General features: G+C 41.4%; 1 protein-coding gene across 4 annotated transcripts in view; it reads right to left on the bottom strand.

Annotated features, from left to right (window-relative positions):
• mast2 (microtubule associated serine/threonine kinase 2) overlaps positions 1-18,951 on the bottom strand; it is a 175,887-nt gene extending 156,936 nt beyond the window's left edge. For all 4 annotated transcript variants that reach the window (XM_079841679.1, XM_079841680.1, XM_079841682.1 and 1 more), the window contains exon 1: positions 17,946-18,951. In XM_079841679.1, coding sequence (XP_079697805.1) covers positions 17,946-18,026 — 81 coding nt within the window. In that variant the 5' untranslated portion in view covers positions 18,027-18,951. The remainder of the gene's footprint in view (positions 1-17,945) is intronic.
• Positions 18,952-20,759: the final 1,808 nt, after the last annotated feature.

Raw genomic sequence — 20,759 nt, 5'->3', positions numbered from 1 at the left:
ATCGGCCTGCCCTCGTGAAGGGCTCCCCAACCTAGGTTGGATGCATCTGTCGAGATAACTTTCCACTTCGTAACAGTGCCCAAACTCACGCCCGTCTTGTACCAGACGGGATTTTTCCAAGGAGCCAGAGCTAACACACAGCTGTGGTCTACCTTGATTTGCAATCGGCCCGAAAGCCATGCGTGAGCTGGAACGCGGCGATTCAGCCAGCGCTGTAGGGGGCGCATGTGCAACAGACCCAGTCTGAGAACTGGCGCCGCCGAGGCCATGAAACCCAACATCCTCTGAAAGTGTTTGAGAGGAATGTGTGCACCGGACCTGAGGGAAACCGCTTGGTTCCGAACAGAGAGCGCGCGCTGTGACGTCAGCCGCGCGCTCATCTGCAGTGAGTCCAATACTGTTCCCAGAAACGAAACTTTCTGTGTGGGAGACAATAAACTCTTTGCCACGTTGATTCTGAGTCCCAAGCATTGTAAATGGTTGAGAAGCCAAGATCTGTGGTTTAATAACTGTATCTCTGACTGAGCTATTATGAGCCAGTCGTCGAGATAGTTGAGAATTCTCATTCCCCGAAGCCTCAGCGGGGTTAGCGCCGCTTCCATGCACTTTGTAAACGTGCGGGGGGCTAGAGATAGACCAAAAGGTAGCACCTTGTATTGGTATGCTTTCCCCTCGAAGGCGAATCTCAAGAATGGCCTGTGATGGGGGGCTATTTGTGTGTGGAAATAGGCATCCTCTAGATCCACAGTGAAAAACCAATCTCCCGGGCGAATGTGCGCGAGGATTTGTTTCATTCTCAACATTCTGAATGGGCGCTTCATAAGGGCTTTGTTCAGATGTCTGAGATCTAGGATGGGTCTTAGACCACCGTCCTTTTTTGGTACAAGGAAGTAACGGCTGTAAAAGCCCGACTCGCTCTGTGAGGGGTGTACGGCTTCTACCGCTCCCTTTATTAACAGTTTTGATATCTCGGTTCGAAGCACGTGACTTTTGTCGCTTCTCACCGTTGTCTCTTCCACGGCGCGAAAGCGCGGTGGTCTGCGAGCAAACTGTAGCGAGTAACCTCGTTCTATTATGTTCAACACCCATTTCGAAATGCCGGGAACGGCCCGCCAGGCCTCGGACTTCGAAGCCAGGGGCTGAATTAATCTGTGGGGCAAGTCGCTGAGTAACAGGGACTCGGTGGCCCGATAACCTTGCGCTAAGTTGGCGCTTATGAGGGAAATGTTTCCCGCCGCCTGAGTGCAGGGGGCCGGGGGACATAGAGTATTGGTGCTTGTGTACAGGCGAGCGCGTTTGAGTGCGGGCTCGTTGACTGTGAGAATAATGTTTCCAGCCACCTGAGTGCAGGGGGCTGGGGAACATGGGGGAGTGCTTGAGTGTAGGGGTACATGCTTTAATGCTGGCACACTGCCTACAGAGAAAAAGCTCTTTTTGTGACTCATATGGGTCGCCGTGAAAACGCCGTTTGTGTACAGGCGAGCGCGCTTGCTTGCAGGCTCGTTGGCTGTGAATGTGGCGTTCCCAGCCGCCTTGAAGGGAGCTGGGGAACGTTTTAGAAGAGAGCGAGGCGGTGCACCGGCCGAAGCGGGCACTATCCGCCTTCTCTTCATACCTCTGGCAAGGACGGCTTCGGAGGCTCAGGTTTCGACACATTGCTGGGTCGTGGACCTCGACGCTCCGGCGGTCTGCTGCGGCTCATAGAGCGGGAACGCTGACCGGGCTTGGAAGCCGCGTGAGGCTGGCGAGCTGAAGGCGGCGCCTTGGTGGGCTGGGCTGGTCCAGCTTTAGCGTGACGGCTAGCGGAGGAGCTGGAACGCTTAGGCAGGAAATGTCGCATTGCCTGCGAAGCCTTCTGCGCCTCAGTGAAGCGCTCCGTGAACCCAACCACGGCGGAACCAAATAATCCTGAAGGCGAAATGGGCGCGTCCAGGAAAGCGGTCTTGTCCGCGTCCTTCATCTCGGTTAAGCCACAAATGGCGCTCCAACACCGTCAGGCTGGCCATACATCTGCCGATCGCCTGAGCATTGGCCTTGGTGGTGCGCAGGGCCAAGTCAGTGGCGCCGCGCAGATCCTTCAGAACCTCGTTGTCAGGAACAGACTCGTCCAGGGAACGGAGGAGTTTGGCCTGGAAGACTTGAAGCACCGCCATAGAGTGTAGCGCTGACGCCGCCTGGCCGGCGGAGGCGAATGCTCGGCCGGCGAGGCTGGACGTAGTGCGGCAGGCCTTGGAAGGGTGCACAGTCTTTGACTGCCATCCTCTGGCGGAGGTCGGGCAAAGGTGTGCAGCGACGGCTTCCTCGAGGGGAGGAAGGGCTTGATATCCTTTTTTCTGAGCACCATCGACTACCGAGAGCGCTGGAGAAAAGGAGGATTTGGCGCGAGAAGAAAATGGCGCCTTCCACGATTTTGTTAGCTCCTTGTGGACTTCTGGGAAGAAGGGAGCGGGTCTTTGAGCGGTCGGTTGACGGCGGTTTTCGAAAAACCACTCATCCAGTCGGCTTCTCGTGGGCTCCTCGGGCTGAGACCAGTCAATGCCGAGGTCGTCCACGGCCTTGGTGAGCAAGCGCATAAGCTCAGCGTCGACTGAGGTTATAACGCCGCTAGCCGTCTGCGTCGAAGTGGCGTGCTCCGAGGCGGCATCCGACCACCCGCTTCCGGATGCAGCAAGGGAAAGGCTGTCATCCTCTTCCTCCTCCGGTCCGCCGAATGAAACAGCAGCAGCCACCATGCGAGGGGAGCTGTGCTGTTCGTCGACGAACAACACGGGCAATGGCGAGGCATGCGTGTGCTCGTCAGAGTGCTCCGGTGGCCTCTGGTCGCGACGTTTTTTCTTCCGTGGCTCGAGAGGCTGGGAGCAAGGGACGGGATCTGAGTCGAAGCTGGCGAGCCGAGCCCGAAGGGTCTGCAGCGTCAGCTCGTCGCACTCAGGGCAGGCGCCCTGGTTGAGTGCAGCCTACGTGTGGTCTCGTCCGAGACATGACACGCAGATGATGTGCCGATCCTCGTCCGCGATAAAACCTCTGCACGAGGCGCAGGAACGAGACATTTGAAACAACGTCTCGGCTCTTTTTTGAATGTGTAAAACACAGTAAGGTATGAAAGGATATAGTGCCGGATGGCGCAGCTGGAAGGCAGGCTGAAGGCGGAGAATCCGACGTCCTCAGGCTGCAGTGTTCCGCTGGATGCGTGACGACGGCATGCTTCGATCCAGAGCTCAACGATTGCAAGTCGCTGAAGAAGAATTAATCTGACTAACCTTGCGAGAGTGGGTCTTATATACCCTTGGCTATGCAAATTCTGTTGCCCCTTGTGGCGGGAATTTGGAAGGACCTGATTGGTCCGTCCCGCCCTACGGTCTCGCTATAGGTTGCTGCAGTTGCAGCGGCACAGCCAATCAGCACGCAGCTGCTTCCTACTGAGAGTTGTGCAGCTGCACTGCGTATAAAAGGTATTTTTGGATAAAAATTTGCTTCAATATCTCGAGGAAAGGAATTCCCCCATAGCGTTTTAGCAAAACGCAATACGAGAGTACTCTCGTAAGGGAACTCGGTTTATCAAAATTTCTAGCCACTTGGGGACAATATTCAGGCTAGGGGAACTCATATTAATGTTGAAAAACCTCATAAAATGACAATTTCATGCCATGGGACCTTTAAGAGCACCAAAATGCCAGATAAAATGGACAGAATTTGAAAGCTGAGAGCTTGCTCCTTATCAGACGTAACAAAGCACAACACTTTTTGTGATTATTGGATGGGAAGTGTGCTACAATTTTTTTAAATGTTAATCATAATTAAATTCAACACAAGAGACATATTCTTTACATACAGTGAATTGCAGTCAGACACTTTATTGTGATATTGATATTTATGATATTTTACAGGCCCTGGTATGAACTCCTGAAAGTTTAGTAACTTGACAACACTATTGTGTGAATTGTCACTGTGCTACCAGTGATCTCAATGCAATCTCCTATACACCCATAAAGAAGGTGAAAAGTATCAATGAACAACAGACTCTCACTTTCTTTGTCTTTATTTCTTCGATAAAGTGGTTACTTTAAAGGGGTCATGAACTGGCTTTTTTAATTTTTTTATACTGTTGTCTGAGGTCAACTTATGACGTTCGCGTGGTTTTTACATTCAAAAACATTATAATGAATAAGTAATAGGCTATTTTCTGCCATGGTTTTGAGGCTCTCTGAAGAAATGGTCAGTTATGATGGGCGTGCCGCACTGAAGACTTGGAAGTAAATGCCCACGGCTAGGATTGGATAAGATTTGCATATTTAATGAGCTTCAGCTCCTCTCAGTACATGTGGGAATTGAAAGCGTCTGTGGAATCGCTCACAGGATTCGCAAAATGCCTTTATCAAACAAACACAAAGATTCATCTCTCATCCACCCGCGATTGATTGGAATGTTGTCGCCCGATCAGTGAATATAACTGCGAACCGCACACACACACGTGCGCGCGCGCAAGAAAGGAATGATTTCACTATTTAAGATAGCCCGTCTGCAGGCCGGTGATATGTTTTGGCTGCCCGTCTGAAAAAAATGTAGCCCCAGGAAGTTGGGCTTTTAAAAAAGTCAAGTCCGAGCCCTGGCCCATAACGTTACAAGTCAGAGTATGATCACGAATGAAGCAATAACACTTCAAATAGAGGATTCTCCAGCCTGTGACCGCGTGCTAAGGTATGTAATCAATAGATATCAAACGATCTGTAACAATGCAATACTAACACATATAAAAAACATGTTTTACTTACATAAGTGTGTGTTGCACCGTTCCTGTCGAATCCAATATAGAAGGCACAGCATTGTGTTTTAATCTCAATATGTCTGCAAATCCAGTCTCAACCTGCATTCCGTGGTGAAATGAAGCGAACAAATGCACAATGTCTTACGTACGTGAGCTGGAACCGGCATTGTTTATTGTATGGTATGGAAATTTCACATCACGATTATAGTGACCCAAATTATCACGGTTATCAATATTATCACGGTTTTCTTCAAATGAGATGAAAGTGTTCAAAAAGAACAGATGCACACACTTAAAACATTTCAACCAGTTTTATATATGAAAATCAACAAACAACATACATACATACAACATAGATTCTATTCTGTGGGATTTCCTTCCTTATAATGGACGTCGTCAATAGCAACGCATAACGCATAAATAATAATAATTTGGTGTAAATATAATATCTAATATAATCTCTGTAAATATATTCTCAAGCAATATTCTCATCAGTGTTATATCAGCTATGACACATTAAAATCTAGCATATTTTGTGTACGAGCCCAAACTGTTTCCTAGTGAAATAATGCATATCCATATTTTCATATGATTTGAGTTTATTTTATTAAATATCAAAAAAAAACTGACACCTAGATGAACACTTTACAGCTGGTTTTATGACTAAGTCATTTTCTTTAAATGCTATTGAAGTTAGAAATGTGTATACCAATCTTGTATGTAACTTTAGAGACGGTCCCTAAATTCGCGGATCTCGAACGTCAAGCCAGCGTTATGCCAGTCATATCAGATGCGCTGTGGTTCTGCTGTGTTTGTTTGAAACTGTTTTCGCTGCTGAAATAGAACAAAAACAGTCAACCACTGTATGATGAATGAATCTCCTGCGTACATCGCAAGTTTTCAGTGAGTGAGAGCGCACTCGACAAAACTCCGGCTAATCTGAACGCCTCTGATCTTTAGAAACACTAGTTGGTTATAATGCGCAATGCGATTATAACAGATGGCTTTTGAGAAGATTATAATAAGTTCAACCGCCAAAGAGGCTAGTGTGAGTGGTAGTAATACCAGATGTAGTTTTGGTATTGAGGTCAAAGTCCACTTGCCTTGCGTTCGCAGATTTGACGCGTTTCCCCTTATTACAGCGACTTTATTCTGGCATGTTCTGCAGACAGGGTAACCATCTTCGATTAAGTTTCCCTCAGGACTTTTGTAAAAGCCAAAATATGACCACACCTCTGATTTGGTCCTTTTAGAGGCTGAACAATCCCCTGAGTGCTGTCACTGCCTTCTGCCATTTCTTCTCATTCAAAAAACAGCGCTGCGCCTGCACCAGACTGACACTGACTGGACAGGATTTACCGCGCGTTTTCAAAATCGTGATAATCACAAGCGTTTTTAATTATAATTCATTTTTAAACTATATTACTAACCGTCAGTACATGTTATCGTGGTTTATCGTGAAACCGGTAATCGTTCCATCCCTAGTTTATTGCTCGGTAGCGTGATTCGTTAAGCTCCACGAGTCGGTGGGCGGGCTTGAGGCGGTGCTTCTGCATCCTACTACGTCAGTGGTCGACATATTCTGAGATTGATCGTTTTCTGGGCCTGGTGTCAATAAAAGCTTTTCTTTAACTAACAACGATGTTTTCAGCTCTGAAACTTACAGGATATTCTTATATCACAATGAACTTTTATATATCAAAGGCTCAAGGGAAAGTTGATCTCTCAATTCATCACCCCTTTAAGACAAGGGAAAAATCTGGCTATTCACGAAAGTGCTCTTTGCCCTTTTTACACAACAAAAATATTGAACCACTCCCCTCTCTAGTGACTGTAGAACAGTCAGAGTGCTTTCCACTGGATTAAAACAGCTGTTTTATGACATGTTCTCCTACATACACAGGCTCCAGCTTGTACTTGTAGCATTCCTCTTCCTCTTCTGATACCTCATAATACAGTGCAAAATCTCTGTTGATCCCAGTTGTGAGCCTTGACATGACCTCAGGCCAGCCAGTTAATAACAATAACAATACTATGGCTGATTGGTCAAATAAGTTTCAGTGATTTGCTGGAGCAAAAAAGTCAGATCTGATCAGTTGAGTTCTTTTGTTTAATGATCTCATTTTAACATCTACACAACAGAGAGGTGTTTGTGATGTGTTGTGGACCGGTTGATGGAACTAAGGCTGTGCCATAAAATATCAGGGCTTGTAAATGGATCAGTAATTTCCTGACATTTATGATTGCAGAGTGAAGTGGCATGGGCTCTATAAAACCTGCCATACGCCACTGTTTTCATGCCTAATTTGAACATCTGATAAGGGACCCAGAGAGGAAACAGCTACAACTAAATCACACAAAATCATCTGGTCCTCATGTCAGTGCTTATTTGCTCTCTCGTGTTTGCCAGTGCACTACAACTGACGAATGATGGCTAATATTTTAAGCCAATATTTTATTAAATTGTGGATAGACCTGCAAGCACAAAATTATTCCTCAATGTGTTCCAGGAAGAGGAAGACTGTACATTTGAAATATTTAACTGCTAAAAGCTGTGTCAACTAATAAGGGTGCACAAGCTTATGGATGGTCTCAAAGCTAATATAGAGCTATACTAAAAGACCACAAAAATCCAATTTTGATTTCATGGAGTTTTAAATGATCCAATTCAGTTGAGACCAATGAAAACCCCTAAAATAAAGGCTGAGCACAGCAGAGTGAGACAAACTAAAAACGCCCTGCTGTGTGACTAACAGCATGCAGTGGAGGGACAATATTCCTACATTCTTCTGAGAGTCAACACCTACATTACCCAGCCACATGTGTATCTCTCTGCCTCCATTTCTTCCTATGAGAACAACAATTTGGCATTGCTTCTAAACTCAATGCTAGCAGTGTTTTTGGCCATGTCAAATCAGTGTTTTTAATAAATACACATTGAATGTAGCCTATAAATCTAGACGCACCCTAGCGGCAGCAAATCTAATTTGCAGCCAGGTAGTCTAGGAACTCTCCGTTGGCTTGTGAGCTGGAAAAACCAAACTCTAGTCAGGCCAATCACATCGTGTATAGAGTTGGTGGGCGGGCTTAACATAATGACAGCAGAGTTGCCGCGGTTCCGCGTGCTACTTGTAAACAAAGAAGTTGGTGAACAGTAGGGGTTGAACGACTTCCGATTTTTTCAAGTCGACATTTATGTGATGAAAGTCGAGTCGACGTCAACTAGTCGCTGATGACGTCATTAATAAACGAGTAAAGGCCTTTGCACACTGAGTCCGAAATTCGCATGTGAAATTTTCAAAAAATAAATTCGACCTCACGTTATGTCAATTACGCTTGCACACTGCCTCCGAAACGTTCGTCCGTCAAAAAAAAAAAAATCGGAACAGGTTCGATTTTCTGCGTTTTTCGCATCCATTTTTCCCATCTACAGTGCTGATGCCAAACCTAAAACTGCTGGCAATGGTGGTGAATGAATCGCCAGTGCTCAGATACCTACAAATATTATTGTATCAAAAATACTACAAATATTATTATATCACAAGTTCACAACTATAATTATAGCACACCAAGTCCCTATAAACCGTGTGTGTGTGTGTGTGTGTGTGTGTGTGTGTGTGTGTGTGTGTGTGTGTGTGTGTGTGTGTGTGTGTGTGTGTGTGTGTGCGCGCGCGGATCCCTTTAGACATAGGCTGTCAGTCTCTGTTCAGGATAAATTGATTCACGGAAATTTGTGGTCTTCTTTTTAATATGTGGCTCCAGTATCGCTAGCAAAGCATCAAACGGAGTCACTGACATTCTAAAATAAACTTTGAGTCGGTCTGGATAATCCCGCAGCTCCTTGATAAGAGGAACTCTCCTTCCTCTCTACGCGATCGCAGAAGTGGATGGACCCAATATTTTCTCTTTTTCCTTTTTTAAGAGAGAGGAGTTTTTTTTCGTAACGCATTCATTAATACGCATCGGACTCAGTGTGCAAGGTCTCTGTGCGTGACGAATTTTTCGGATCACGAATACGAAAAAACGCATGCGAAAATTTCGGACTCAGTGTGTAAAGGCCTTAACCCTGAACCTTGAGCTGAGACGCAAACACAAGTTTTCTTGTGCACAGGACAGCTATGGCATATGTCACAGCGCTGCCCATAAGGTTATTGCTCCTACTACAACAGCTTTTGTATCAGTTCATTTGTCTTTGGGTCGTTATATTTCTCAAAGATTTCTGCTCGTTCTGAATCAGATACAGATAAAGTAGCACAATAAAGAGATTACATGTATATGAATGAATTAGTGGAGAGAGCGATTGCGTGCGAATTAATTCTACTTGCCAGCGTCTCTCTACTAATAGTTAAGCTGTGAGTTTTAGTTACTAAGAAATATATGCTATAACTTTTCAGTTTCTAAGCCATTTTATTGATAAATCACAGAACAGTGTTGATACATTTCTGCACTTTTGAATGGATTTGTGTAAGGCGCGCACGCACGCGATCTCCGCGTGATGTGTGAGCTGTGTGTGTTACAATGCAGCACGCATTTAGAACGGTGATTAACTGACCTGTACAATAAGCGTGCATTCTCCCGATCAATTTTGAGCTTCCAGATGGTATAATCAAACATGTCTTGTGGAGAGCTCTCCGAGTATGAATTTATTTGTCATTTTTTAACTGTTGGAAACATAGCCTGGCAGCCTGCATGTCAGGAAATGGCTTATCCTGTCGCGCCCTCTATAGGCCAGCAACTAGTCGACGTCAAGCTTAAAGCGTCATGGCACAGCATTAAAGTCGGCTAGTCGACTAGTCGGTGCAACCCCTAGTGAACAGCGGTGTTTCAAATCGGCTTTGGCCGCGACTCTGGAAGACTTGTTGTTAAGCTTTTCTTTGAGAAAAGAACGGCACTGAAGTTCATTCTTTCCGCTTCACCTTCTTCGTTGCTCTGGTTGGTTGTAGCGCTATCCTATTGCGTGCAGAGGGAATTTGAAAGACAACCGTTTATCCCGCCCCTCGGATTGAGTCCTGCCAATAGAGACAGAGCGTATTTAGGCCACGCCCACACCGGGGGGGGGACGACAATCCAACGCTCTCCATTGACTCTGTATTGCGTGAGGCTGCCTCCTTGTCATTTCGGACTTATAACAAAAAACAGAACAATGAATAAAAGCTGCTATGTGACAAAGTGAACAGCAAACAAGCTAAAAAACTTGCTGTCGACCCCAAAAAAGCGAGCCTTTAAGGAGACAAAAGTGGATAATGGCAATAAAACGTGAAGCTTCAGCAGGAAGAATGGGTAAATATTAGGATCCTGACACTCCGTATGCCTATGTGTGCAGTAAACATTTTGTCACTGTTAAGTCAAATATCCAAATGTCAGTTTTATATATTATATTTCCTGTCGCTGATTACGTTCCCCTCTACTGGGTGTAGTTCTCAGTGTAATATAACGTGTTGCACTCTGTCTCAGTGGCCTGTATCCACTTTTGTGTCCTTATAAGCTCGTTTTTTGGGTCAACAGCTTATAAAAACTTCTGGGTTTTGTTTAGCTTGTTTGCTGTACACTTTGTCACATCAGTTCATCAGCTTTTAGACATTGTTCTGTTTTATAAGTCCGAGATGACAAGGAGGCAGCCTCACGCAATGCAAAGTCAATGGAGAGCTTTTGATTGTTTCCCCCTCCCCGGTGGGCGTGGTCTTCCGATTATGACGCATGTCACTCTGTCTCTATGGTGAGTTCCCAGACCCAACATCTTGATGTGGGTCTGGCTTGTCAGGCTACACTGAATGTGTTCACACTGAACAAAAAAATTGTTTCTTTTTCCAAATTAAGTCTTTAGGACTGATTGTCAGTGTAATTTTTACATCAAGAGATAAAATCATCAAGTGATCAGATGTCTGTGTGGAAATAGAGGGGAGAGAGTGAGTGAAAAATGAAAGATCCGATTTTAATTGGGTAATTTAATTTGATTGGAAACCCCACAAACAAACTTAATCAGATGGCCATGACCGGTTCAATGATAGTTCTGCATAATGAGGTGACTAGAGGCAGCATATTTTCCTTTTGCTTCACTGTCTATTGCAGCTCTAGATTAAACCCTTCACTGACTCATTAAGTGCACAGAAGCAATTCCCAGTTATAGATTCACCATTTCATAAAGGCTAGGAGTTAAAGGATAATCCAAATGCACTCTAATGAACTAAGACAAAACTATTCAAGGCTGTCAACTGAGGGCACTGTCTCCATAACTTTATTAGCAGACTACCTTAACACTGCAAACTTAGTATGAGCATATTTGGCAGTATCCTCTATTGATGCAGCTACACCGATCAGACAGAAAGCTCTCGACAGCAATGTAAACAGGCTCACAGTACAGCACCGGCTTATTTTAGCCCTCATTTCAGTGTAAGAGTTAAGCATAAAGCTTACATGCCAAAAGGGAATTAGTCTTCAGTAACATCAACAACATGTTGTACCCCATTTTCCATTATCTAACCAAGACTGGTTATGCCAGTTAATCTCTCAAATGATCAAAAATATTTATGCGAGTAAATGCAAGGATGAAAAGCTGATTTGGGTTGGGGAGTTGCTTATGTAACAGCTTTTTGCACCAGTCCAAGCCATCTGTGCTGGTTAAAGAACTTTTACAACACAGTTCAATGTCTACCGGGGAGAGGAACTCCTAAAACAAAGCTGAATACCACAGATGTTTAGCTCACCGCTGAAAGGTTATAAGAGGGGAAACAACTGAGCTCATGAAAAAACAGCCAAACCTCTTAAGATGTGCATTCCAATTCTGAATTATAATAAAATAAGACTGACTAAAATGTTTTATTGCACATGAAGAGCATTCAAAAGAAAGTTTCAAAAGGGTGCTGTGGAGTTCATGATAATACCATAATGCACTGTTCTGTTCTGGACTGCAACTGTAATCACAATTTATAATCCAGTTACAAACTTCCACAAACCTAAAGCAAGGGCTTATTTCTTTTGTTGAATATGTGGGAAGAGATTTTCGTTCAGGTCTCATTTTCACATTCTGGCATGTTGGAAATCAGTTGTTTACTGCAGGGTGATTGATATGCATCAATAGAAACAATTTCCCCCAAAATGTAATGCATGCAAGAATACTTGTCAGGTTCTAGGGCTGCAACGACGTGCGTGAAATGCGTCGACGGCACATTATTTACGTTCTAGAATGGAACGGAAGATCTAGAATAATGGCAGCTTCTGCTCCCGGGCATAGTGAAAATGATCATTTATCATATAAAGCCAGACCGCGACATTCAAAAGTGTGGGAGTACTTTAAACAGAAGCCGAAAAAAACTGTGCTTTGTTCGCTCTGTAACGCCGGTTTCACACTGCGCGCGGTGGCAGAGCAGAAGCTGTGCGCGTGGAGAGCGGGAGCTTTCACACTGCCAATCAGTGTTGCCAAGACCGCGTTTTTCCCGCGGAATTGGGCTAACGTTACTTCTACACTGTTGCCGCGGGCTGTGTCTCATGTCCGCGGGTTGAAGCAAAAAAACACACATATTTAACACCCCGAACGCGATGTTTACCAGAGAACCTCCCCGAAACGCGATTGGGCTTGTTTTGGGCTAGTTTTGAGTAACGAATGGGTGGGTTTTGTTGTGTAAACCTGGCAACCCTGATGCCAGTGTTCTCTCGCGCAGCTGAACCGTGGCGCGTGTATTGCAACAGACGGTCACATTTTCCGGTGTTCTTCTCCGACCCCAGTATGCTTTTATTTATTATGGGCTGCATATATCTGCTGTAAATGCGACCTGGTTCCGCTCTGTCCCAAACACATATGCATAATAACTTGTTGTATATAGGTAGTTTACATGATTAAAGTAACATTAAAGTTAAGATATGCCTCTAGCTTTAATAATTTAAATGTGTCTTTGAAGTTTGGGCAAAAACTTCTGGCAGCTTTAGTCGTTGTTTATGCACATGTATCTTCAAAATAGACGACTAGTTATACATTAACACTATGCTGAAAGCTCCTGTATGTGAACCTTTTGCAGATAAATACAAGTGCATTTTCGTTTACTATTGACACAAATCAATAAGTAAATCATACTCAACTACTATAGTAAACAACTTTAGTATCATTATATATTATGTTTAAAAAGCTTCTTTTGTTCATATATTTCATTATAAAATGGCATACTATGTACACTACTCTTCCTGAAATACAATTAATATTGTCATCATTCATTGATTTCATGTTAAAATAATATACAAATTCACTACCCTCTTTGAAATACAATAATCAGTAAAAAAGAATAATAAGATTAATCTGGAAAAATAATCGTTAGATTAGTCGACTAATCGAAAAAATAATCGTTAGATTAGTCGACAGAAAAAATAATCGTTAGTTGCAGCTCTATCAGGTTCATTCTACTCTACATACACCATGTCTTGCAACCTAAAGCACTTGCACTTTTGTATAAAAAGCCATGCAACACTTTATTAAAAATGCATGGAAACAGGATTTTACTTCTCAGAAATAGCAAAATTGACGATCTCTGCACTCTGGGTCACTCTGCCAACTGGGTCAGGTTAGAAAGACGACTGATGGCTCACCTGAACTGCACCACTCACTTTACTTTACAGGTTTTACTATTTTTATCCAATAAAAAGCATTTAAAAGACGTTTTGACTAAACCTTATAACTCCATTGGCTCCTCAAACTGACAGTCAAACCTCATAACTCCACCCACCTCATCTTAGAATGTGCTGCACACAGTGAGGATATCTCTGCTTGTTTGCAATGCAAGGGTATATATAAATAACTGATGTTTGAGCAAGTACAGCATTTTCTTTACTCAATAAACACTATGTCGATAAAGTATTTGTATTTGAAGAACAGAGCATAGTCTTAATCTGTTATTTGCCATCTAGTTGAAAAAAAAAAAAAAACGTTTATTTTGTGCATAGCGTACATGCGTAGCTTCATCTTTTGTATCATGAGATTTTGCTCATGAGATTTCAACAACAAGAATACTAAGCGCACATATTAGGGATGCACGATATATCGGCAACATATCGTTATCGGCCGATAAATGATTATTTTTGATGTTATCGTTATCGGTCCAATAAGAAAATTTGACCGATATAGTCAAGCCGATAGATAATGTATTATTTCCTTCAGCTGAGACGGACGCGCTGTCCACCATGATGGGTTTGAATTGCTCTAAATATGTTTGGAATCACTTCGAAAAGGAAAATACAGTTATGTGCAACATGTGCAGCGCAAGTCTTCTATAATCTACATAAAATGATAATGAGAATAGAATAGGCTGTAAAAGAGCGTTGTGTTTCAGCGCGTTTGTTGAGGGAAGAGCGCGCCCACGGAGTTACACCTTCATGACGAGCACAGTCAAGTTCGCTTGTGCATTCACAGCCTTTTGTGCCATTGTAAGTTGTAATATTATATTTATTATTATTCTGTGTATGTAATATCATATAGGATGCGTTTGGTTGAGTTAATAAACGATGCAGTAAAGCACTTCATTGTACCGGTCTTTAGCTTCAGCGCGCGCCCACGGAGTTACATCTTCATGACGAGCACAGTCAAGTTTGCTTGTGCATTCACAGCCTTTTGTGCCATTGTAAGTTGTAATATTATATTTATTATTTTGTGTATATAATCCCATGTAGGATGCGTTTGGTTGAGTTAATTAACGATGCAGTAAAGCACTTCATTGTACCGGCGCGCGCATTTCAAACAGAAATGCACAGCATTAATAACTACTGGGACTGTCCTATACATAACACTGCAATGAGAATATTTCTGTTATAAAACGTAGTGAATTCTCTGGGTTTAGTTGTTTTTCAGCGCGCTGTTGTGGGAAGCGTCAACAACACATTCTGACCAGCACAGTCAAGTTCGCTTGTGCATTCGCGTCATTTTAAGCATATGTAAGTCGTAATATTACGTTTTTGTAGTATAAACATCTGATTAAAGTCATATAGGATGTGTTTCGTTAAGTCAATAACCCGCAGTGCTTCACTGTACCGGTGATCATCTTAAGTTTCAGCACGCTCTCAAACAGGGGAAGAGCATCCACAGGAGTTATAACCCTTCACCTATGCGTGATTTTGTGCTAATATAATTTGTAATATTATATTTATTTTGTATAATTATCTGATTGTTCTCATATATGATGCGTTTAGTTGTTAATTAAACTTCTAAGCGCTTCAGTTTATGGTTGTTCGTTCATTCTCTCCAGCTTCAGCGCGCTCTCAAACAGCAACATTATTCCTAATAGACTAGACTAATATTACAGATGTTTACTATTACTGTAATATTAAACATATTTTTTTTTCAAAAACACAGAAGCATTATTTTTTATAATTAGCACTTTTATTGTTCTCGTATCATTTCCATCAACAATATGGTTTGATTAAAACCATTTCTTTATCGTCTGTGCGGAGGTTATTTCATGCACTTGCATTCTGATTCTTTATTATGCAGCCTAAGTAATGCTGTTCAATTACTTGTTTGCATTATTTAGGTATATTATTTTTATTTTTTAGACAATATAATTTTTGGTAACATTTTACAAATAAGGTCTCATTTTATTAATGCATTAACTATCATGAACAAACAGAGAGCAATAACCTTTGTGTCTTTTAGTAATAAAATGTTTGTGTTTTGTAACAGTCCATTCACAGTTCATACCTAATGTTAAAAGACACAACTTTGGGTCTGAATATGTTGAGATTAACATGAACTAAAATGAATAAATCCTGTTGAAGTATTGTTCATTCATTGTTGGTTAACTAATACTAACAAAAATTAAACCTTATTGTAAAGTGTTAAAAAAAAATTTGGCCATAGGAGTGTAAAATTAATTTGAAAAGGTAAGGAATCTCACACTGGTTCAAATAGGCTACTGTAGTGTATAGGTTTGATTTATGTTGAAGTGTTTGGGACATGGCTTTTAATGGTGAGCCTTTTGTTTTTGTAATCAGGCTCTCAGAGTTTATTAAAATTTGTATTTAGATTTATCGGCCAATATATCGGTTATCGGCTTTAAAATATTAAGAATTATCGGTTATCGGTATCGGCCAAAATGTTCATATCGGTGCATCCCTAGCACATATAACTACAATACACTCTTGTTCCAGTGTTCCAGCTACAGACAAAATATATTGGTAATTCGCTGGTCAAAAACCTTGAAGCGCATTTGAGATGAATTTTCATAAAATATTAATATGACATGCAAGTGTCTGACTATAGTTACACTATATTGCCAAATGTTTTGGGACGCCTGACTTTACATGCACATGAACTTTAATGGCATCCAATTCTTAATCCATAGGGTTTAATATGGATTTAGCCCACCCTTTGCAGCTATAACAGCTTCAACTCTTCTGGGAAGGCTTTCCACAAGGTTTAGGAGTGTGTTTTTGTGGAATTTTTGACCATTCTTCTAGAAGTGCATTTGTGAGGTCAGGCACTGATGTTGGACGAGAAGGCCTGGATCGCAATCTCCGCTCTAATTCATCCCAAATTTATTCTATCGGGTTGAGGTCAGGACTCTGTGCAGGCCAGTCAAGTTCCTTCACATCAAACTCGCTCATCCATGTTTTTATGGACCTTGCTTTGTGCACTGGTGCGCAGTCATGTTGGAACAGGAAGGGGCCATCCCCAAACTGTTCCCACAAAGTTGGGAGCATGAAATTGTCCAAAATGTCTTGGTATGCTGAAGCATTAGGAGTTCCTTTCACTGGAACTAAGGGGTCAAGCCCAACCCCTTAAAAACAACCCCACATCATAACCCCCCCTCCACCAAACTTTACACTTGACACAATGCAGTCAGGCAAGTACCGTTCTCCTGGCAACCGCCAAACCCAGACTCGTTCATCGGATTCGTAACTCCAGAGAAGTCTCCACTGCTCTAGAGTCCAACAACATCATTTAGCTGGCTATGTGACCTTATTGTGTTCCTACATTAAAGGGAGTACTACTTTTAATATAATATATAGTTTAAATATTCCATTTGAAACAATACATGTGGAGTTTTTTTTTATAAATTTTTTTTATGCATGTGCATTAATTTTATAGTGGTGTGCCTTGATATTTTTTTTTTTTACTTATCAAAACTCTGCCATTGCAACAACACAAAAAACAATGTCTTGGAACAATGTATTGCATCACTTCTCATTTTATGCCCATGCTAGGATGAATTACTTTCGTTATATTATTGCCCATTATATTACACACACACACACACACACACACACACACACACACACACACACACACACACACACACACACACACACACACACACACACACTTTGATAAAAAAGCATCTGCTAGAGTCCTAAATTAATTAATGTATATTTAAATAACATATTATATATATATATATATATATATATATATATATATATATATATATATATATATATATATATATATATATCAAATAAATAAGACAATTTCATGAGAATGGTTTCACACTCGTTGCCAAAATTAGGAAACAGTTAACTTGCACTTGTTTCACAAAAGCAGTAATAGTACGCCCCTTCTTTTATTTCCTTCCAATGTCACTCTGTCCTATCCCCATCAAAGATAACGCAAGAAAGACTCACATTGTCAGAAAACAAGGAGCCAATAAAACTCTTACAAAACAAACATAATGTGGGTAATAAACTTAAACAAGTCCCATAAACTTGCTCGAATAAGTGCACAAAGCTAATTATACACACAATGCAAAAACACACAAACCAAGTGTGCATGATGTCCTAGGTGTGTGTTGTTTTTAATAATATCCAATCAGTCTGAAATATAATGTAACGTTAACTGAATAAACAAGCTCTTATATAATATTTTTAACAAAATAAAGAATTCATCATCAATTGAGTGCTATGCAAGTTAAGTATCCACAAGCAAACGACCTTGCACTTTTTCTCTGGATATCCCTGCTTTCACATTATCACTTGATGAGGGATTTTTAATGCCTTAATGCCATAATGTACTCGATCTGAAGGCAGATCCTTCATGAGTGGACTGACTGAATGGATGCACTGCGCTCATTCTGCAGGGCAGCTGCGTCACATGCACCAATATCCAAGGACTCCGTTTATACTGTTTTATGTTTACCTTACATTTTAAAATAAGCATGCAATGTATCCCTGTTAAAGCGGGTCAGGTTGTCAGTGCAAGATCACTCACCTCGTCTTTTCCTTCAGTGCTGCTCTCCCGCTGCTCAGATGTGCAGAGTTTCCTTTTGTTTTTGCTCTCGGTTCCCTTCATTCTGATGGATGGTGGTTGAGTAATAGTCTACAATAGTAATGTATCGATGAATCCGATGGTCAGTTGCATTTAGATGGTGAAGCAGGTCTTGTTCTGATACATGGTGAGCAACCCTCTCCTCAACTTTGGTCCACAAACACAAAGACGGAATCAATGGTGAGAGCAGGTTCGACACCGTGGCTTTTGTGTTGATCTCTCTTAAGTTACAACCCGAGTTGCCATGACAGCCCGTCAGTTTTCCCTTCAAATACTGTTTTGTCTTCCGTTTTTTTATGTAAACTGTGCGATTTTAGCGCGGCAAAACAGCCGGCGGAACTCGCTAGCTCGCTAACGTTAACTGTTTGCTGATAAAGTTTGACAACATCCGCAAAATAAACGTCTCTCTGGGCTACACAAATGAAGTGACTGTTTAAAAACAATGTTTAAAGAAACTCGTCGGGCTCGTGTCTGTCAATGTGAGATTATAACGACAGGTCACCATTTCGATGAATAACGCCGCGTTTCCAACGTGCTTGTTGCAGATTCTAGTCACCCAGCGGATTTTCTCTTCTCTGTAAACTAATACTTTGGCGTTCCGCAGTAACCTCAGCCATAAACCTGAAAAAACTGCGATTTTTTTAATTCAGTCAACCGCCTGGCTGACGAGATACTTTGCCGCGGAGCCACAACACAGCGCGAGCTCAACTGTTCATCATGTCTCGTGAGTCAGGACTCTCGAGCGCGAGCTCTGTTTTGACACGGATCATTATATCATGCTCCGCTTTTCTCCTCCAACTTCACTCTTCTTCAAACGTCAACCCGGCCGTTGCGGGGAAACGGCTCGGTGGCAAAAATAAATAAATAATTACTATAAGAGCCGGTCCATGTCGTTGCTTTTCTCCGGGGAGGAAATCTAGCAGCTTCCTGAAGCTCGAATAGAGTGAACGGCGGTGGGTGAGTGCCAAATGCTGATCCGAGTTCAGTCTGTGTCAGTCGGGTGTCTCGCAAATACACTGGAGCGCTGTTCTCCGTTCAGTCTGTCTGAGTAGAGTCAAGTGGGGGAGTCTTGCATTGCATACACCGGAGGGCTGATCCTCCAATGGTTTAGAAGGGGCAAGTAAAAAAGATCGGTTTTCGGTGAAATACGACTGTACTTAGTATTTGCTGCCATCTGCTGAGAGTAAAGTGATGCTTATTTTTTTTAAATAAGTTACATTTACCTTCTGCATAAAACATTATATAGCCTATTTAGATAAACTGAGGAAAAAAGAAATCTGAGCAGACTTAATTTCTTCATTTTTATTATTATGAAATGTATTAAATAAAATGTAAATTATAATTAAATTATACTCAACAAGTTCGCCAGGTGTGTTATGGAGATTGATGTAAATTAAATGTAAAATGAGATGACAATTGGTCAACAGAGCCATATGCCAGTTTTTATGTATTGTATCATAAAAATTGTGATGTAGGATGGGCACCTGAGCACCTCAAAAGTTAAAATTGTGGTGGATCTTACTTGAAAGGTGGGTCTTAGAATCTTAGTCTTAGTTTTTTGTACAGTTTAATCATTGCCATCAATATGTGTACTGTAAGATAATGAGATAAAGCATTAAAAAACGTTAAGCAGCATACACCAGTGTTGGGGAAAGTTACTTTGAAAAGTAATGCATTACAATATTGCGTTACTCCCTTAAAAAGGTAACTAATTGACTTTTTAAGAAAAGTAATGCGTTACGTTATGTTACTTTTGCATTACTTTTTCTCACCTGGGCTGGGCTTGTTTTTTTTTTTGTGCAAATGTAAAGACCTCTTCATACCAAACTTGAAATAATAAGCCTCAGGCTGAGGTAAAAATGCAAATTCACGCATGTACAGTAGAGGGCACAGCTCGAAAACAAACCTTTCAGCTGTGTTGCCATTCTGGATAATGGAAGAAAAAGTTGTACCAATAAAAACAAAAAATCGAGTAATTTTTGCTCATGGTTTAACTGAATCATCGAAGTTTAAGCATGGTCAATAAAGGTAGATTAAATGCATAATTATATTTGTTTTATCTAACATTTAATTTGGATAGTACTCTGATTTTGCATTTGACTGATTTTATTCATTTTGAGGAGTACTGAATGTTTATTGTGCAAGTGAGATGAATAAATGCCCAAATTTAGTCTAGAACAATAGCCACCATGTTCACACACAACGCCTTTGCACTTACTCTCGATTTCTCTCAATGGTACAGGAGAGCTGTAGTCAAATAAATGTGTAAAAGTAACTCAGTTACTTTACTAGTTACTTGAAAAAGTAATCTGATTATGTAACTCAAGTTACTTGTAATGTGTTACCCCCAACACTGGCATACACTGTAAAACCCAACAAGTTAGGGTAATAAACCATTTGAGTTAATATTTATGTTTTATGTAACTAATATTTATGAGTAGTGTAAATTTATTCAATTTAAATCCACATAATATTAAACTACACTGTAAAAAAATATTGTTGGTTTAACTTAAAGTAACCTGGTTGCCTTAAAATTGAGTTCATTGAAATTAAACATTTTAGTTAATACAATGAAGGAAATTGTAATAAATAGAAACTCAAAATATTATTGTATCTGAGCCACACAAATAAATAAAAATGTTGTGATAAATCATGAAAATAGCACAATCTGGCATGTTTCACTGCATTATTACAAATAAAACACAAATTACGCAATATGCTAACAAATATTTTAATAGTATTTGAATAAAGGGTGAT

The sequence above is a fragment of the Gobio gobio genome (genome assembly GCF_949357685.1).
Source record: "Gobio gobio genome assembly, chromosome: 17".
Classification (NCBI taxonomy): domain Eukaryota; kingdom Metazoa; phylum Chordata; class Actinopteri; order Cypriniformes; family Gobionidae; genus Gobio; species Gobio gobio.
Note: the sequence above shows the minus strand (reverse complement) of the source record. Positions and strands in the feature narration are given on the sequence as shown.